This window comes from Anomaloglossus baeobatrachus, chromosome 2, assembly GCF_048569485.1.
Source record: "Anomaloglossus baeobatrachus isolate aAnoBae1 chromosome 2, aAnoBae1.hap1, whole genome shotgun sequence".
Classification (NCBI taxonomy): domain Eukaryota; kingdom Metazoa; phylum Chordata; class Amphibia; order Anura; family Aromobatidae; genus Anomaloglossus; species Anomaloglossus baeobatrachus.
Window position 1 is genome coordinate 744,613,052 of NC_134354.1, and position 17,329 is coordinate 744,630,380.

The 17,329-nt window shown below is 50.0% G+C and overlaps 1 protein-coding gene across 1 annotated transcript in view; it reads left to right on the forward strand.

Annotated features, from left to right (window-relative positions):
- Positions 1-17,329, forward strand: part of CUL5 (cullin 5) — a 118,461-nt gene that overhangs the window by 59,961 nt on the left and 41,171 nt on the right. The window contains exons 9-10 of the mRNA XM_075337434.1: positions 13,542-13,672; positions 15,662-15,769. Of these exons, the coding sequence (XP_075193549.1) occupies positions 13,542-13,672; positions 15,662-15,769 (239 nt within the window). The remainder of the gene's footprint in view (positions 1-13,541; positions 13,673-15,661; positions 15,770-17,329) is intronic.

A 17,329-nucleotide genomic window follows, 5' to 3' on the forward strand; every position in this document is an offset into this window, starting at 1 on the left:
GATCAGAAATCCAACTGGCGCCCAAAAGCACGTCTGCAGAAGACCGCAGGAGGTTCTACCACTAAGGCAGCTTCCTCATGACTCTAGGCCCGCTCCAGCCACGTCCTTAGTCGGTGGCAGGCTCTCCCACTTTGGCGACGCTTGGTTAAAGCAAGTCTCCGATCAGTGGGTGAGAGACATCATATCTCACGGCTACAGGATAGAATTCTCTTCCAGCCCTCCAAACAGATTTTTTTCTCTCAACTCCCCCCTGCTCCAAGGCCGCCACCTTCTCGCAGGCCGTGGCGTCCTTGCAGGCAAACTGAGTGATTGTCCCAGTTCCCGCTCAGGAACGGTTCAGAGGTTTTTACTCAAATCTCTTCCTAGTTCCAAAAAAGGACGGTACCTTCCGGCCCATCCTGGATCTCAAGCTTTTCAACAAGCATGTCCGGGTGCGGCATTTTCGCATGGAGTCTCTGCGATCAGTCATTGCCTCAATGACCCAAGGGGATTTCCTGGCGTCCATCGACATCAGAGATGCCTATCTACATGTGCCAATCGCAGTGTCACATCAGGGTTGGTTACGTTTTGCGATAGGAGAGGATCATTTCCAATTCGTGGCTCTCCCCTTCGGGTTAGCCACGGCCCCTCTGGAATTCACCAAGGTCATGACGGCAGTGATTGCGGTCCTGCACCTCCAGGGGTTAGCAGTGCTTCCTTATCTGGACGACCTTCTGGTCAAGGGTCCATCCAGCGCAGACTGTCAGCGGAGTGTTTCGCTCACTCTCTCCACCCTAGCCAAATTCGGGTGGATTGTCAATCTTCCCAAATCCACTCAGACTCCAACCCAGAGTCTCACGTACCTAGGGATGCAGTTCGAGACTTTGCCGGCATCAAACAGCAGTCTCTCCGGCTAGCGGTGCGCTCTCTCCTGAGGCCCCGCCGTTATTCCCTCAGGCGCTGGGTTAAATGGTGGCCTCCATGGAGGCGGTTCCCTTTGCCCAGTTCAATCTGCGTCCTCTGCAGCTGGACATTCTCCGCTGTTGGGACAAGTGGCCTTCCTCCTTACAGAGGTTAGTGGCTCTGTCGCCACGGAACAGGAGCTCTCTTCAGTGGTGGCTTCGACCCCTCTCCATGTCCCAAGGGCGCTCCTTCCTGACTCCGTCCTGGGTGATTCTCACCACGGATGCCAGCCTATCTGGCTGGGGAGCAGTACATCTCCACCTCAGAGCACAGGGCACTTGGACTCCGTCCGAGTCAGCCCTTTCAATCAATGTGCTGGAAACCAGAGCTGTGCGTCTAGCTCTCCTAGCCTTTCACCACCTGTTGGCGGGCAGGCACATTCGAGTCCAGTCAGACAACGCGACAGCGGTTGCCTACATCAATCACCAAGGCGGGACACGCAGCCGCCTGGCAATGTTGGAGGTCCAACGCATTCTTCAATGGGCGGAGGACTCCAAGTCCACCATATCCGCAGTCCACATCCCTGGCGTAGAAAACTGGGAGGCAGATTATCTCAGCCGTCAATCCGTGGACGGTGGCGAGTGGTCCCTGCACCCGGCAGTGTTTCAGTCAATCTGCCGCAAGTGGGGCACTCCGGACGTGGACCTAATGGCATCCCGTCACAACAACAAGGTTCCTGTTTACGTGGCTCGCTCCCACGATCCTCAGGCCTTCGCCGCGGACGCTCTGGTTCAAGACTGGTCCCAGTTTCGTCTGTCCTACGTGTTTCCCCCTCTAGGTCTCTTGCCCAGAGTCCTGCGCAAGATCAGAATGGAGGGTCGTCGAGTCATCCTCATTGCACCGGACTGGCCCAGGCGAGCTTGGTATCCGGACCTGCTCCAACTGTCCGTGGAGATGCCGTGGCATCTTCCGGACTGTCCAGACCTGCTCTCGCAAGGTCCGTTTTTCCGCCCAAATTCTGTGGCACTTAAATTGTCGGCGTGGCTCTTGAGTCCTGGATTTTGACGGCTTCTGGTATTCCTCCTGAAGTCATCTCCACTATGACTCGGGCCCGTAAGTCTTCCTCCGTCAAGATCTATCACAGGACTTGGAAAATTTTCCTGTCCTGGTGTCGCTCTTCCGGCCATTCTCCTTGGCCATTCTCGTTGCCGACCCTTCTGTCTTTTTTACAGTCCGGTCTGCAGCTAGGACTGTCCCTCAACTCTCTCAAGGGACAAGTCTCGGCTCTATCAGTGCTGTTCCAGCGGCGTCTCGCCCGGCTGGCTCAGGTCCTTCATGCAAGGTGCGTCTCACATCATTCCGCCTTATCGGCGGCCCTTGGATCCCTGGGACCTTATCTTGGTCCTCACGGTATTGCAGAAACCCCCTTTCGAGCCCCTTAGGGAGGTTTCTTTGTATCGTCTTTCTCAAAAGGTGGCCTTTCTAGTTGCCATAACTTCTCTCAGGAGAGTCTCTGATTTGGCTGCGCTCTCCTCGGAGTCACCTTTTTTGGTTTTTCACCAAGACAAGGTAGTTCTCTGTCCGACCCCGGACTTTCTTCCTAAGGTGGTCTCTCCCTTCCACCTTAACCAGGATATTTCCTTGCCTTCCTTCTGTCCGGCCCCTGTTCATCGCTTTGAGAAAGCGCTGCATACTCTAGATCTGGTGCGTGCTCTCCGGATTTATGTGTCTCGCACTGCTGCGCTTAGGCAGTGCACCTCTCTTATTGTGCTAACCACAGGGCGGCGCAAGGGTCTCTCTGCTTCTAAGCCGACCTTGGCCCGTTGGATTAGATCGACCATTTCGGACGCCTACCAGAGTACTCAGGTGCCTCCTCCGCCGGGGATCAAAGCACACTCGACCAGAGCTGTCGGTGCCTTTTGGGCTTTTAGGCACCAGGCTACGGCTCAAGAAGTCTGTCAGGCTGCCACTTGAACTAGCCTGCATACCTTTTCGAAGCACTACCAAGTGCATGCTCATGCTTCGGCAGATGCGAGCTTGGGCAGACGCATCCTTCAGGCGGCTGTCGCCCACTTGTGAAGTTAGGCTCCGCCTACTTCTTAGTTTTTTCTGTTTATTCCCACCCAGGGACAGCTTTGGAACGTCCCATGGTCTGGGTATCCCAAAGGAACGATAAAGAAAAAGAGAATTTTGTTACTTACCGTAAATTCTTTTTCTTATAGTTCCGTATTGGGAGACCCAGCTCCCTCCCTGTTGCCTGTTGGCAATTTTCTTGTTCCGTGTGTTATCACCGGCTGTTGTCGTGGACAGAGTCTCCGGTTGTTCCGGTTCTTACTCGGTTCTACTTGTGGGTGGCTATTCTCCTTCAGCTTTTGCACTAAACTGGCTAGGACTGGCTATCAGGGGGTGTATAAGCTCAGAGGGAGGAGCTACACTTTTAAGTGTAGTACTTTGTGTGTCCTCCGGAGGCAGAAGCTAAACACCCATGGTCTGGGTCTCCCAATACGGAACTATAAGAAAAAGAATTTACGGTAAGTAACAAAATTCTCTTTTTCTTTGTCGCTCCATTGGGAGACCCAGACAATTGGGTGTATAGCTTCTGCCTCCGGAGGCCACACAAAGTATTACACTTAAAAAAGTGTAACCCCTCCCCTCTGCCTATACACCCTCCCGTGGATCAGGGGCTCCTCAGTTTTATGCTTTGTGTGGAAGGAGGCACACATCCACTCATGCATTCCCATTTTAGTCATATCGGTTGGAAGAAAAGAGGGCCCCCACGGGGCCCCCGGCATGCTCCCTTCTCACCCCACTACGTCGGCGGTGCTGTTAAGGTTGAGGTACCCATTGCGGGTACAAAGGCCGGAGCCTCATGCCGTTTTCCTTCACCATCCCTTAGCGGCTCTGGGAGAAGTGGGATCCTGACCGGTCATCCATTCACTGGGACCGTGCTCCATCCGCAGCCCCTGTGGGAATCTGTCGGACAGGAGTCTATGTATCCTCAGGGACCGGGCCCTGCATCTATAAGGTACTCTGTGTCCCCATGGGGACGGTGCATGGAGCGCTTGTTTCCCGGACGCTGCAGCAGCTGCTGTTTTGTGAAGACCGGGACTTCCGCGCCGACCAAGCCTGCTTGTCGGCCGCGGTCTTAAATTTAGTCCCCGGCTTCATTGCGGCCTAGTAGCATAACTCCCGCCCCCGGGCCTGCCAGTCAGGGGTAAGGGCGGGACGGCCGACCTGACGTCGGTGGTGAGGGCTGGAGCATCCTGTATGTTTCCTCCCCCCTCACTGATCACTGTGGGGCCCCAGATTCCCGCACTTTTCATAGCGCCGCCCACGGCTCCCTCCTCCCCTGAGAGCTCCAGCAGCCATTTTTACTGCACATTCTGCCGGTGGAGGATTTTTCAGGAACGAGCTCTGCAGCTCTGGGAGACCTAAGGCAGGGAATCTGGAGGACACACACCCCGCTTTGGGCGGTCGGTAAGCCACGCCGGTCAACCCGGTGCTGGTCCCCCTAGGGTGCTGGAGTTTTATATATATATTATATATTTTATATATATATATTTTATATATTTTATATATATATATTTATATATATATATATATATATATATATATATATATATATATATATAATATATTCCATATAATATATTTTCTGTTCGGCCGGGTTGTTTACCTTTTCCCATATACCCTCAGTGATCACTCTCCTAGGAGACAACAGCATGTCGTCCACAAGGAGCAAGGGTGCCAAGGCACAGGGTTATTTTGCCACCTGTACCTCTTGTGGGGCTAAGTTACCTGCGGGTTCCACCTACCCTCACTGTGAGCAATGCTCGACCCCTGTTTTGCTTGCTCAGCCGGAGCCTCGGTCACTAGTGTGCCCCTCGGCTCATGTAGACCCCCCTGCTCCCCCTGTCCAGGCGGCAGGGACAGAGTTTGCAGTTTTTTGCTGAGAAACTCTCTGAGTCACTTTCACAATCCATGGCTCAGTCTATGGAAAAATGGTCTGCCAAGCTCTAGAGGCTTTACAGTCCAGACCGGTCCTTACACAGGCCCCGGCCCCTGTTGGATCGTCGCCTCCAGGCCCCTCTCGGTCCGCGCCGCAGCGCGCTCACGGGGTGGCCCCTAGGTCTCACGTGGAGGACTCCTGCACGGACCACAGTCCCAGACCGGCTAAGCGGGCTCGCTGGGAATCTTCCCCGACTTCTTCACGCTGCTCGGGTTCCCAGCTTGAGGACTCTCTGGAGGAAGAGGCGGACGACGCAGCTCAGGGCTCTGACCCTGACGTTGCCCTAAATCTTGATACACCTGAAGGGGACGCCTTAGTAAATGATCTTATATCGTCCATCAACCAGGTGTTAGATCTATCTCCCCCGCCTCCACCTATAGAGGAGTCGGCTTCTCAGCAGGAGAAACACCAGTTTAGGTTTCCTAAACGTACACGGAGTGAGTTTTTCGATCACTCTAACTTCAGAGATGCTGTCCAGAAGCACAGAACATTTCCGGACAAGCGCTTTACTAAGCGCCTTAATGACACACGTTACCCCTTCCCCTCTGACGTAGTTAAGGGTTGGGCTCAATGTCCCAAGGTGTATCCTCCAGTCTCTAGATTGGCGGCTAGATCTGTGGTATCAGTTGCAGATGGCTCATCGCTCAAGGATGCCACTGACAGGCAGATAGAGCTCCTGGTGAAATCCATCTATGAAGCCACAGGCGCGTCTTTTGCCCCGGCTTTTGCAGTCGTGTGGGCACTCCAAGCTATCTCAGCTTGTCCGTCTGAGATTAATGCGGTCACACGTGCCTCTGCTCCACAGGTTGCGTCTTTGACTTCTCAGGCGTCGGCTTTTTCGTCCTACGCCATGAACGCCGTCCTGGACTCTGCTAGCCGTACAGCGGTGGCATCCGCTAATTCTGTGGCAGTCCGCAGGGCCATGTGGCTGCGCGAATGGAAGGCAGACTCTGCTTCCAAGAAGTTCTTAACCGGTTTGCTGTTTTCTGGCGACCGATTGTTTGGCGAACGATTGGATGAGATTATTAAGGAATCCAAGGGAAAGGAATCTTCCTTACCCCAGTCCAAACCGAAGAGACCTCAGCAACGGAAAATACAACCGAGGTTTCGGTCCTTTCGGCCCTCAGCCAAGTCCCAATCCTCTTCGTCCAACAGGCCAGAGAAAGGCCAGAGGAACTCCTAAGTCTAAGTCACGCCCCCAAAAAGCCGCCGGAGGCACTGCCTCCAAGGCGGCCTCCTCATGACTTTCGGCTTCCCCGAACCGCATCCTCGGTCGGTGGCAGGCTCTCCCGCTTTTGCGACGCCTGGTGGCCACATGTTCAAGACCGATGGGTGAGAGACATTCTGTCCCACGGTTACAGGATCGAGTTCAACTCTCGTCCTCCGACTCGTTTCTTCAGAACATCTCCGCCCCCCTCTCGGGCCGACGCTCTTTTTCAGGCGGTGGGCGTTCTGAAGACAGAAGGAGTTGTGATTCCCGTTCCCCCTCAGGAACATGGTCACGGCTTTTACTCCAACTTGTTCGTGGTGCCAAAGAAGGACTGATCATTCCGTCCCGTTCTGGACCTCAAACTGCTCAACAGGCATGTGAGCACCAGAAGGTTTCGGATGGAATCTCTCCGCTCGGTCATCGCTTCGATGTCACAAGGAGACTTCCTAGCATCGATCGACATCAAGGATGCTTATCTCCATGTGCCGATCGCACCCGAACATCAACGCTTCCTGCGTTTCGCCATCGGGGACGAACACCTTCAGTTCGTGGCATTGCCTTTCGGTCTGGCGACAGTCCCACGGGTTTTCACCAAAGTCATGGCATCCGTTGTGGCGGTCCCACACTCTCAGGGCCACTCGGTGATCCCTTACTTAGACGATCTCCTAGTCAGGGCACCCTTCCGGGTGGCATGTCAACACAGCCTGACCGTCGCTCTGGCGACTCTCCAGCAGTTCGGGTGGATCATCAACTTCCCAAAGTCCAAGTTGACACCGACCCAATCACTGACTTACCTCGGGATGGAGTTTCATACTCACTCAGCGGTAGTCAAGCTACCGCTGGACAAACAGCTTTCTCTGCAGGCAGGAGTGCAATCTCTTCTTCGGGGTCAGTCACACCCCTTAAGGCGCTTCATGCACTTCCTGGGGAAGATGGTGGCAGCAATGGAGGCAGTGCCCTTCGCGCAGTTCCATCTGCGCCCAATCCAATGGGACATTCTCCGCAAATGGGACAGGAGGTCGACTTCCCTCGACCGGAACGTCTCTCTTTCCCTTGCAGCCAAAACGTCTCTTCAATGGTGGCTTCTCCCCACTTCTCTATCGCAGGGAAAATCCTTCCTGCCCCCGACCTGGGCTGTGGTCACCACGGACGCGAGCCTGTCAGGGTGGGGAGCGGTTTTTCTCCACCACAGGGCTCAGGGAACCTGGACTCCGATAGAGTCTTCCCTTCAGATCAATGTTCTGGAGATAAGGGCAGTGTATCTAGCCCTATTGGCTTTCCATCGGTGGCTGGAGGGCAGACAGATCCGTATACAGTCGGACAACGCCACGGCGGTCGCGTACATCAACCACCAGGGCGGCACGCGCAGTCGTCATGCCTTCCAGGAAGTCAGGCGGATTCTGCAGTGGGTGGAAGCAACAGCTTCCACGATCTCCGCAGTTCACATCCCGGGCGTAGAAAACTGGGAAGCAGACTTTCTCAGTCGTCAGGGCATGGACGCGGGGGAATGTTCTCTTCACCCAGACGTGTTTCGAGAGATCTGTCGCCGCTGGGGAACGCCGGACGTCGATCTCATGGCGTCACGGCACAACAACAAGGTCACGGCCTTCATGGCACGGTCTCAAGATCACAGAGCTCTGGCGGCGGACGCGTTAGTTCAGGATTGGTCGCAGTTTCGACTTCCTTATGTATTTCCTCCTCTGGCGATGCTGCCCAGAGTGTTACGCAAGATCAGATCCGACTGTCGTCGCGCCATTCTTGTCGCTCCAGATTGGCCGAGGCGGTCGTGGTACCCGGATCTGTGGCATCTCACGGTGGGTCAGCCGTGGGCGCTTCCAGACCGCCCAGACTTGCTGTCACAAGGGCCGTTTTTCCATCTGAATTCTGCGGCCCTCAACCTGACTGTGTGGCCATTGAGTCCTGGCTCCTAGCGTCTTCAGGGTTATCTCAGGATGTCATTGCCACTATGAGACAGGCCAGGAAACCAACGTCCGCCAAGATCTATTACAGGTCTTGGCAAATCTTCTTATCCTGGTGCTCTGATAATGGTTTTACTCCATGGCCTTTTGCCTTACCCATTTTTCTTTCATTCCTTCAATCCGGAATGGACAAGGGTTTGTCACTGGGCTCTCTCAAGGGACAAGTATCGGCGCTCTCAGTATTTTTTCAAAAGCGCCTGGCAAGGCTTCCGCAGGTCCGCACGTTCCTGCAGGGAGTTTGCCACATAGTTCCACCCTACAAGCGTCCGCTGGAACCCTGGGACCTTAACAGGGTGCTAACGGCTCTTCAGAAACCACCTTTCGAGCCGCTGCGGGATGTCTCTTTATCACGTCTTTCGCAGAAGGTGGCATTTCTAGTGGCAGTCACCTCACTCCGAAGAGTGTCGGAGCTTGCAGTGCTGTCATGCAAAGCCCCCTTCCTGGTTTTTCACCAGGATAAGGTGGTTCTCCGTCCTGTACCGGAATTTCTCCCTAAGGTGGTATCTCCTTTTCATCTCAATCAGGATATCTCCTTACCTTCATTTTGCCCGCATCCAGTTCACCAATGTGAAAAGGATTTGCATTCATTAGATCTAGTGAGAGCACTCAGGCTCTACGTGTCTCGCACGGCGCCCCTGCGCCGTTCAAATGCGCTCTTTGTCCTTGTCGCTGGCCAGCGTAAGGGTTCGCAGGCTTCCAAGTCAACCTTGGCTCGGTGGATCAAGGAACCGATTCTCGAAGCCTACCGTTCTTCTGGGCTTCCGCTTCCTTCAGGGCTGAAAGCCCATTCTACCAGAGCCGTGGGTGCGTCCTGGGCATTGCGGCACCGAGCTACGGCTCAGCAGGTGTGTCAGGCAGCTACGTGGTCTAGTCTGCACACTTTCACGAAACACTATCAAGTGCATACCTATGCTTCGGCAGACGCCAGTCTACGTAGGCGAGTCCTTCAGGCGGCGGTTGCCCACCTGTAAGAGGGGGCCATTTCGGCTCTTTTTATTGAGGTATTCTTTTACCCACCCAGGGACTGCTCTTGGATGTCCCAATTGTCTGGGTCTCCCAATGGAGCGACAAAGAAGAAGGGAATTTTGTTTACTTACCGTAAATTCCTTTTTTTCTAGCTCCTATTGGGAGACCCAGCACCCGCCCCTGTACCCTTCGGGCTGGTTGTTCTTTTGTGTACACATGTTGTTGATGTTGATTTGTTCTTATGGTTCATGGTCTTCAGTTCTCCGAACATCCTTCGGATTGAATTTACCCTAGACCAATTTATAAGTTTTCTCCTTCCTGCTTTTGCACCAAAACTGAGGAGCCCATGATCCACGGGAGGGTGTATAGCAGAGGGGAGGGGTTACACTTTTTAAGTGTAATACTTTGTGTGGCCTCCGGAGGCAGAAGCTATACACCCAATTGTCTGGGTCTCCCAATAGGAGCTACAAGAAAAGGAATTTACGGTAAGTAAACAAAATTCCCTTCTTTACCATAAAATGGGCACTGTAATTACCAGAACCCAAGAAAATGTTTGGGGTTTTTTCACAATTTCACCTCCGATCTCTGCAGCTTAACCATTTAAATGCCTCTGTCAGTCACTGACTGCGTCATTTAAGTAGCAAGCTCGTCAATGAGCTCATGCATCAGCTCCAATCAGCAGCTGGGGGAAGGCTGTATTTTGTCAGGACAGTCGGCTCCTTCTGAAAGCCATCCCTTTGATCCTGTGGAGCTGAATACTGCATTGCATTTAATAGAACAAACTATTAAATAATCGCAGATTCAAGTCTCCATAAGGAAACTAAAAAAATAAATCAAGTAAAAAAATAAATACTGTATTTTCCAGCGTTTAAGACAACTTTTTAACCCCTAAAAATATAGTAGGGTCGTCTTATACGTCGGGTGTAATCTTATAGGGCGTATAATTATCCCCCCTCCTATAAATAAAACAGAAAGCAGGGTGCATATATGCCCAATTAATTAAAATATATTTAATTCAATTGGGTGCTACAACTGAGGAAACTTAGCCAATGAATAAAGAGAAAAAGACCTCAATAGAGACATGTGCATACCAATATTATTTGAAAAAGTACAAATTATGTCCAAGACATATAACAAACGTGACAATAAAATCAATTGATTTTATTGTCAGTTTGTATGTTTTGGACATAATAAATTTATTCTTTATTAAATTATATGTGTAATTATATGTGTATTGGACGCGATCATGGAGGGGTCTATGTGACCGTGGTCCGCAAGAAGCACCCCTTGATGATCACGTCTGGTGCACGGAGTTGCCGCTGCTATCAGCGCTTTACAGCAGTTGAATGCTTTGCGGCAACACCGTTGTAAAGCTTTCAACTGCAGTAAAGCCATGATGCAAGCCTGCAGCGGCGTCTCAGTACACCGGACGAAATCACAGAGGTCTATGCGCCTGTGGTCTGCAAGAAGCAGCTGAGGACACTGTGGGAACGGAGGACAGGTGAGAATAATTTTTGTCTGTAAACGGCATAATAGGGGACAAGAAGGGGACCAGTAGGAGGACATTAATAAACAATCAGCACGTTACTACAGGGGACATTACTAAATAATGGGCACATTTATGGAGGACCCAAGGAAGGGGCACAAAGATGGGCATATTACTACAAGGGGGGTCAAGGATGGGCACATTATATTTTATTGGGATATATTTTTATTTTTTAAATTTTCCAGTAGCTGCTGCATTTCCCACGCTAGGCTTATACAGTGGAACCTTGCTTAACGAAAACAATCCGTTCTGGGAGTGTGCTTGTTAACCAAGTTACTCGTTCAGCAGAGCAAGATTTCCCATAGGAAATCATTGCAATGCCGACAATTCGTTCCACAACTAGTTAAATGTTCCATCCTGGTCCCCTATTGTCATTCCACACATGCACAAACGTACACAATCACATACAAACACACAAGCACTCACGCAAACGCACATATTATATGCTCACCTTACCTTCCGGTCTCCTGGGACTTGCTGTTCTCCGGTGCGGGCCATGTATCGGGTTACCATAACGACGAGGGTGGAACTTCCTGCCAGAGCGCTGACGTCAAAGGCAGAGCCGCTTGCCTCTGATTGGCCAGAGCGCTGCCTTTGAGTAGCGGTGACAGGAACCATGAAGTTCCTGCTTCGTCGCTATGGATGCCGATGCACAGCCTCGAGTGGAGCGGAACGGCGAACTACAGGACCCAGGAGGCCGGCGATGAAACGGAAGGTACACATATTATATGCTCACCTTACCTTCCGTTCCATCGCTGGCCTCATGGTACTTGTAGTTCGCCGCGAGCACGTCGCGATGTACCCGGGAACTACAAGAACCATGAGACCGGCGGTGGAACGGAAGGTAAGGTGAGCATAATACTGTATGTATGTGCGTGCGTGTGTTTTGTTTGTGTGTGTTTTTGTTTTTGTGTGTGCTTGTGTGGACTGCACGTGCGGGTCAGAGCGCGGTGGATGGACGGAACCGGAAGTGTCTGAGGTGAGTATTTTGTTCGCACAGCAAAGCTTTCTCATAAACCGAGTTACAAATTTACAGAAAGCTTTGCTTGTTAAGAGAAATTATCGTTAAGTGGGTTACTCGTTAAGCGAGGTTCCACTGTATTCGAGTCCTTAAGGCTTCCCAGTTTTTTGTGGTAAAATAGGAGTCTCATCTTATACTCGAGTATATATTGTATATCCCAAACTCCTATACTTTAACAGGAAAAGTTGGGAGTCGTCTTATACACTCAGGTCAAATTTTCAGTTTTTCTGATTTTTCTCTTTATGGGTATATTTTTGAGTAAAATGTAAATTGTTCTTTTATTCTATAAACTACTGACATGTCTCAAAATTCTGCCATTGTTTTCAAATTTCTTTTATTGTGCACTTCACTTCACTTCAAATTCCTTTTCCATTTCTCAGTACATTGTAAGGTAAAGTGCACAAAGTCATTCGAAGCTGAAACTCATCCTGTCTGTAAACAATGTCACAATGATCAGGGAGTGCAGGGGACAAAAGCTCCTAGACTGGCCCTCAGACTTAGGGTACCGTCACACTTTAGCGACGCAGCAGCGATCCGACCAGCGATCTGACCTGGTCAGGATCGCTGCTGCATCGATACATGGTCGCTGGTGAGCTGTCAAACAGGCAGATCTCACCAGCGACCAGTGACCAGCCCCCAGCCAGCAGCGACGTGCAAGCGACGCTGCGCTTGCATGGAGCCGGCGTCTGGAAGCTGCGGACACTGGTAACTAAGGTAAACATCGGGTATGGTTACCTTAGTTAACTGCGCACACCGCTTAACTTAGCGTGTGCAGGGAGCAGGAGCCGGCACTGGCAGCGTGAGAGCTGCGGAGGCTGGTAACAAAGGTAAATATCGGGTAACCACCTTGGTTACCCGATGTTTACCTTGGTTACAGCTTAACGAAGGCTGTCAGACGCCGGCTCCTGCTCCCTTCACATTCAGGATTGTTGCTCTCTCGCTGTCGCACACAGCGATGTGTGCTTATCAGCGGGAGAGCAACAATAAAAAAACGAACCAGCACTGTGTGTAACGAGCAGCGATCTCACAGCAGGGGCCAGATTGCTGCTCAGTGTCACACACACAGCGAGATCGCTAATGAGGTCACAAAAACCGTGACTCAGCAGCGATCTCAGTAGCGATCTCGCTGTGTGTGAAGTACCCCTTAGGGGACCCTAGCTATCCCTTATCTCCGAGTTACTGCTGAAGGTGAGAATGTCTGAGCTTCCTTCCTGGCCCTGCTCTTGAACAGCCTTGCTCTTATGCCACCCCCCTATCCCAGGGGAGAACTGGGACAGCAATGTGATAAAACCAACAGATAGTTTTGGTTTCTCCTTTTTGTCTATCTCACAGTACGCTCACACAAAGGTAAAAGATAATAAGAGGTAAGGAGGAAACAACAAGACAAGATAATTCCACAACAACCCCAAGCAGCACGCAATATAATCACCAGCAGGACTGGGACACTACAGCGCACAGACCAACACAGCAATAAACTATAGTTGTTGTGTAAAGACAGATTCCACCATCTTTAAAAAGGTGTGATAGGTTTCCAACAACATGTGATCCCAAAGATATCCAGCAGGCTAGCAGAGGTTAACTCTTGCTAGCCTAACCATTCATGAGCACACAGCTGGTCGATGCCCGAGCCTACCTGTGTAACTCAAACAGCAGAGAAACCATAGTGTGGAGTTTCAGAATCTAGTGTGAACAGCGTCTCATGCGGTCATGACAATCAACAAGTTTTGTGCAAAGCTCCCATGTGACACTCCTACTGCTATGTAGGTAGAAAAAAAGTTGTATGGCTCTTTTGGAGAAATGGTTGGGGCGGGGGGACAGAATCACAAAAAATAAAATTGCATAGTAATGGAAGGGTAACTAGAATGGACTCTTATGTGAATGTATCGGTGCAAAATATTCTATTCATTTTCTTTTTGGTTTCTTCTTAGAATTACATTTAATGTTTTCGCTGATGGATAAAGTTCCTAATGGGATTGAGCCAATGTTAAAGGATTTGGAAGAACACATTGTGAGTGCCGGATTAGCGGATATGGTGGCCGCAGCAGAAACCATCACTACTGTAAGTATCCTTCCATTACACACCACTGAATCCCATGGTTATAGGAAATGTGGCTCTAGAACAGAGGTCTCAAACACGCGTGGGCCGCATGCAGCGCCTCAGGCTGCTTCTTGCTGTTACTGCTTTATTTCAGATGAATGTTTTGCCACCGCACAAACTCTCTCTGCACTAGTCCAAAGACAGCCGCTGGCCAATCAGAGGCAAGCAGCTGATGCGTATGACGTTACCTGCTTGCCTCTGACGGCGGCTACCATTGGAATAGTGCAGAAAGAGCTTGACTGTGCGCAGTGGCGGGAAAATGTTGATCTGAATTTTAGATTAAGTGCTCACAGCTGCTGCGATCTTTAAGGGGGGCTTGTGCCTGCGGGCCTCAAGAAGCAGGATAGAGAAGAACGGAGGATGGGTGGGAAGAATGTGTGTGCTTTTAATGGCATAATAAGGGACCAGGATGGGACATTTGTGCAAGATGAGGATCAGTAAAGGGGACATTACTACAAGAAGAGGACCTGCATAGGCACATTAGTAAAAGGGTACAGTACTACAGGATAGGCACATTACTACAGCATGGGGACAAGGATGGGCACATTACTACAGGATGGAAACATTTCTTCAAGAAGGGGAACAGGATGGGGGACATTACTAAAAACTGCTATATGGTGGCAATTGTAAAACTATATTACTTACAAAAAAAGTTAACGCACTGCGCTATTCTCCATAGACTTGTATTGATGACGCACTGTAACTCAAGTGTCTGCGTTGCATCCACTGGAAGACGCTGAGTCGTTATTTTGACGCGGCATCGGGCAAGGGAACGCTGCATGTAGCGTTTTTTGGGTCGTTAAAATAACGCACCTTGACAGATTCCGTTGGAATCCACCAAGGTGTGTAATGATTGTCTATGGTGGCGGATTCCACTGACAAATTCCATCACGTTCTACTGAGCATGCTCAGCATGTCCAGCAGAATGATCTAAATCGTTTAAAATCACTTCTGGTCTCTTCCCCCCCCCCCCCCCCCTCCCACCCCCTCTCTCATACTCGCCGATCACAGGCGTGGCGCTGCACGGCTGTCACAAAGCTCCGGCAGCTTTTCCCCTTTTGAAAATGCTGGCCGCTCATTATTCAATCTCGTATTCACTGCTTTTCCTGCCCACCGGCGCCTATGATTGGTTGCAGTCAGACCCGCCCTCACGCTGAGTGACAGCTGTCTCACTGCAACCAATCACAGTCGCCGGTGGGCGGCTCTATATCGTGCATAAAATAAATAAATAATTTAAAGATAAACGACCTGCGGTCCCCCCCCAATTTTGATACCAGCCAAAATAAAGCCACACTGCTCAAGGCTGGTATTCTCAGGATGGGGACCCCCCCAGCCTAACAATATCAGCCAGCAGCCGCCCGGAATTGCCGCATCCATTAGATGCGATAGTCCCGGGACTCTACCCGGCTCATCCCGAACTGAACAGTGTCGGCCCGTAGTTCGGGCTGTTAGCGGAGCCGTTCGTCGCAGGCTCTTTAGCGCGTGCGGTGTGGCGACGGTTGTCACTGTAATGACGTCATTTTGGAGCAAGACAGACAGAATAAGGCAAATATATATATTATATTATATTTTATATATATTATACTGTATATACACGTGCATGTTTGTAATAAACGAGCAAAAAATGTTCAAAAGCAGTGATCTAATGGTGTTGTAGGGAAGGAAAAAAAAAAGTGGTACCAATAAAAATGTCACTTTGTCCTACAATCAATGCGGCCCCCCAAATTATTTTTATTCTTTGTGCAGCCCATACATCCAGCCGAGTTTGAGACCCCTGCTCTAGAATAAGCTGCCTTACTGTGTAAGTTCATATCCTCGATAGGATTCCCAAAAGCCATGCATGAGTGACTGTAGAATAATACAATAGTGGATTATTTTCATTGTTTTCCTTTTTTTTTTCTTTTTTTTTTTTTTTTTTTTTTTTTTCCCCCCCTTTTGTGTCATTACAAGGATTCAGAGAAATACGTAGAACAATTACTGACATTGTTTAATAGATTTAGCAAATTAGTTAAAGAAGCTTTTCAAGATGATCCAAGGTTTCTTACAGCTCGGGACAAGGCAAGTGTTTAGGTTTTTTATGTCTTTTTTTTTATTTTCTAATTGTGTAATTTAAAAACAAAAAAACCCTGAAGTTTGTTGTCATTTTGTAAAGGTTTAGAATAAAACCATATCAGCAAAAGATAAAAGGGAGGCCAGGTAATATAGGTAGACACATGAGCAATGCAATTCACATTGGTGCAAAAAAATGACAGTGGTAGACGACCACCAATATTGCCCTAAAATGATGCGCAACGCACTCAAGTGTGTTAAAGGGAACCTGTCAATTGGATGTGTATAATACTCACCTAACGGTCGGTGCGAAGCAGACTGGTCAGATAGAAGTCTCCATTCTCTTGGTCCTGCATCTCCTCTTTCGGCCATCTTTGTCCTCCTCCTGAAGCTAGTGTGGATGACTCGTTATTAGTGATGAGCGAGTACTAAAATGCTCGGGAGCTTGAGGCTCGGGCCGAGCATCTCAAAATACTCGTGTACTCGGCCCGAGCACCGAGCCCAATGTTATCCTATGGGAGACCCGAGTATTATTCTGAAATGACCCCCGGCAGCATGTAGAAACCATAAAACTGTAAATTAAAAAAAAAACGTGCGTGTGTGTGTAAGCGTGCATATATATATACACGCGGAGTGGAGTGCGGGAGGGGCCGTAGCCGAGCGGGAAAGTGTCGGGCTAAAGGCACGGTCATGCTGTGAGGGCCGGCCAATCACTGCAATTCCACAAGTAACAGGGCTGTGGCATTGCAGTGGTCTGCTAGCCAATCCCTGCATAAGGGATGGCTGTAAAAAGAGCGCCAACATGAAGACCACGAGTACAGCACGAGTATCGTGAAATTACTCGGTCCCCGCCGAGTAGCCCGAGTACAGTGATACTCGTGCGAGTACCGAGTAGTGACAAGCACACTCGCTCAACACTACTCGTTATAAGTCATCTACACTAGATGACATTGAGGTCCGGCGCAGGTAAGTGTTATCAACATCCGGTGACAGGTTCCCTTTAAGTAAAAATATCAACTTTGTGTGGTTTTAAAGGGGTTGTCCACTTCTTGGACAATAACATACCAGAACTATAAATTACACTATAGTCCATAATATGGGAACATTTGGTGGTGCTGATCACTGAACCGCCCAGGAGATCTCACCAAAATGTCTTCTCTGACATCACTTCCTGCTCAGCAGTTATTGGTTGAAAGCTCGCTACACATTCTTCCTGCTCTGCAGCTATTGGTTGAAGGCTCACTACACATTATTCTTGCTCAGCAGCTATTGGTTGAAAGCTCACTACACATTCTTCCTGCTCTCTAGCTATTGGTTGAAGGCTCACTACACATTCTTCCTGCTCTGCAGCTATTGGTTGAAGGCTCACTACACATTCTTCCTGCTCTGCAGCTATTGGTTGAAGGCTCACTACAAAGACATTCTGCTATGTAGCTGTTGGTTGAAGCCTCACTACACATTATTCTTGCTCAGCAGCTATTGGTTGAAAGCTCACTACACATTCTTCCTGCTCTCCAGCTATTGGTTGAAGGCTCACTACACATTCTTCCTGGTCTGCAGCTATTGGTT